General features: G+C 40.2%; 1 protein-coding gene across 1 annotated transcript in view; it reads left to right on the top strand.

The window, feature by feature from the left end:
• Window positions 1-1220: 1220 nt before the first annotated feature.
• LOC104158312 (lysine-specific demethylase 4C-like) overlaps window positions 1221-3176 on the top strand; it is a gene marked incomplete at its 3' end in the record, with an annotated part of 49240 nt that continues 47284 nt past the window's right edge. The window contains exon 1 of the mRNA XM_009695924.1: window positions 1221-1387. Within this exon, the coding sequence (XP_009694226.1) occupies window positions 1244-1387 (144 nt within the window). The remainder of the gene's footprint in view (window positions 1388-3176) is intronic.

The raw sequence follows: 3176 nt of genomic DNA, 5'->3' as shown, positions 1-3176 counted from the left end.
AGTTCGAACAGGGATGGAGAATAGTGTAGGGAGGGGGATGGGATGTTACTGAAGGTGGGAGTGTGGAAAAAGAAATCTGATTAAGTGCTAAGAATGGGGAGTGGTATGCTGGATGAAGCGGGGAGGCAAAATGGGAGGAAAAATAAGGACGCAGAACACAGGCTAAAGGTTGGAGTGCCAGTAGGAGAGTAAAACATGGAAAGACATAAAGGCATCTTCCACATACAGCTCTCGTATGCAGTGATTCATACCAACGTAGAAGGGGCATGAAGCTAATGACATTAGTGACTAATACACTGACATTCAAGCAAAACTTGTGATGACAGTGTGTGGCATAAAAAACACAGTTGCATGCATTTTGCAGATGGAAGGCAAAATTACTGAAAAGCTAGTCACAATTGGATTATTTGTATTCTGGGATGAGCTTTTTTATAACATTAAGGAAGAATTTTGTGAACAATAGATGGCACGTGGTGATGTACAGTTGGAAATTGCAACACCTGCTGAAGCTAAAATATGTCTACCATTTGCCTAAAAGTCAATCCTTTCATGAGTACTGTATCTTGGTATGAAACAGAAATATGACTGTTTTTAGCCATCCACCATGTAGAAATAGAAATAAGAGGAGCTGCTGATTGTCTTTATGTGTATCAGTTGCATGCTTTGTTTCTGTTGAAGAGATTTTTAGAGAATCAGGAGTAATATAGTCCTGTTGTTAAACAGCTAATGTGAGAGTTAAGAATTCCAAGTGCTCTTTCTCTGTGGTTGCAATGTGAGTGGGAAGTGAGTATTCACTTTTCTCCATATACTAAATGGGAATAGTGATATTTTATCAAATGTTTAGCACTGTTACTCTAGATTGTGCCTGTGTAATGTAAATCCCTGGACAGAGAAATGCAGCAACCTGCAGATGGATCAACACAGGAAGATGCTAGTATGATGGTAAAGGTTAACTTGAGAAAACATGCCATAAAAACAGAGGTATGGACTGGACTGTATAAATGTCACTCATAACATTGTTTGTGCTGGGTCAGGGCTGACTATTGTTAAAGGAGTGAGGAGAAAAAGTAAACATTTGTTTTGTGCCTTTTATACTAGTATGGGCAGAGGATTTCACAAACTTTTTTTCCTGTTTGAAACGTGTGTGGAAACTCAGAATTTGTTTTACAGATTATTCTCTTCAGTGTATGTTATTTTTTCTTTTTTTTTTTTTTTTTTAAAGCTGGATTGAAAGTGAACCACAATGACTGCCGTCATCTCAGATAGTCCTCCAAACCCAAGCTGCAAAATCATGACTTTTAGACCTTCCATGGATGAATTCAGGGAGTTCAACAAATACTTGGCTTACATGGAATCACAAGGTGCTCATAGGGCTGGAGTTGCAAAGGTAAACATCTGTAATGTAGAAGGAAAATTGTTCCTAATACCTGTTTTTCCAGTATTTGTATTTTATTGATTGCAAAATTGACCGTTTTAGTATTTAACATTTTTTCCAAATGATTTTCAATGAATAGATACTGATCTGTTATTCTTTTAAGAAAGAGTTTATCGTTATCTCTGATGTTTCCTGCAAACTAATGAAGATGATCTGTACTGTTTTCTCTCTAACCATTGTTTCCATGTTTACAATAGCAAAAGAGGATCTCTTCTTAAGGCAGATCTGAACTAGTTTTTGGCAAATCAGAACAAAATAGGGAGTTCGTAGTATAAATTGGAAGGTCCTGGTCTACCAGATGCTGAACTCAGTCTTTTAGGGTTGTGCATAACTTTACTGGAGCAAATAATCCCACTACAGTCAATATGTATATGCATGAAGGTAGTGAGGCACTGTTTGAAGGGAAATAATTTTCTTTTTAAAGGTGATTGTGTTTTCTTTTTGTAGTGAGAACTGAGGGTACCCTAACTACCATTGCATTGCCCTTTGAACAATGGTATACACAGGATCTAACAGCAGGTGTTCCTCCCCTAACAGAGAATGATTGTCAAAGATTAAGTCTGATGTAATTTTAGTGTTACATCTGTTGTGGTTTAACCCCAGCTGACAACTAAGCACCATGCAGTCACTAGCTCACTCCCCCCTGGTGGCATGGGGAAGAGAATCGGAAAGGTAAAAGTGAGAAAACTTGTGGGTTGAAATAAAGACAGTTTAATAGGTAAAGCAAAAGCTGTGTGCACAAACAAAGCAAAACAAGGAATTAATTCACTACTTCCCATCAGCAGGCAGATGTTCAGCCTGGAAAACAGAACATCTCCAGGAAAGCAGGGCTCCATCACACATAACGGTTACTTGGGAAGACAAACACCATCACTCTGAACGTCCCCCCTTTCCTTCTTCTTCCTCCAGCTTTATATGCTGAGCGTGATGCCATATGGTATGGAATATCCCTTTGGTCAGTTGGGGTCAGCTGTCCCAGCTGTATCCCACCACCCCAGCCTACTGGCTGATGGGGTGATGTGAGAAGCAGAAGAGACCTTGACTCTCTATAAGCCTTGCTCAGCAATAATGAAAACATCTCTGCATTATCAACACTGTCTACAGCACAAATCCAAAACATAGCCCCGTACTAGCTACTGTGAGGAAAATTACTGCAGCCCACGCCAGCACATTCTCTATTTATTCCATACTGTTTACATGATGCTCAGGTCCCACACTATCCAATATATCTTCACCAACCACCACCACCCTTCCCGTCCTTTGATATAATACACAGATATCGTTCCCTTAGTCTATGGATCACCCCTGTGAAATGTCCTTAAAATGTCCACAAAATGTCCATTGAGTTCATTTAGTCCAATACCTTGGGCTCCATCTGTTATGGTCATCAGTCAGGACAGGAGAGGTAGTGTGTTGCATGGAGTTACTCGACATCAAAAGCCAGCTTGGGTCAGGTCACTGCTGCACTTCGACTGCTTCTTGTAAGGCTTGTTCCTCCATTGGTTCAGGTGATTCCTGCTATAGTAAGTCCTATAACATGCAACTCAAATCCTCGGTGACAACAATTTAAAGGTATTTTCACTACAACCTCCACCCTTGGTCCCTTTGGGCCAGGTTATAGGCCTTAACATTGCAGTAAACTCATCCCCTTACTCCTAGCCTGGCTAGCAACAAGGTACTCCTGCTGTGGTAATTTCCGTACCATATAACTCAAATCACAGAATCACCAAGGTTAGAAGGA

Source organism: Cariama cristata, unplaced genomic scaffold, assembly GCF_000690535.1.
Source record: "Cariama cristata isolate BGI_N322 unplaced genomic scaffold, ASM69053v1 scaffold5912, whole genome shotgun sequence".
In the NCBI taxonomy this organism is placed as follows: domain Eukaryota; kingdom Metazoa; phylum Chordata; class Aves; order Cariamiformes; family Cariamidae; genus Cariama; species Cariama cristata.
This window is presented reverse-complemented; position numbering and strand designations above follow the sequence as displayed.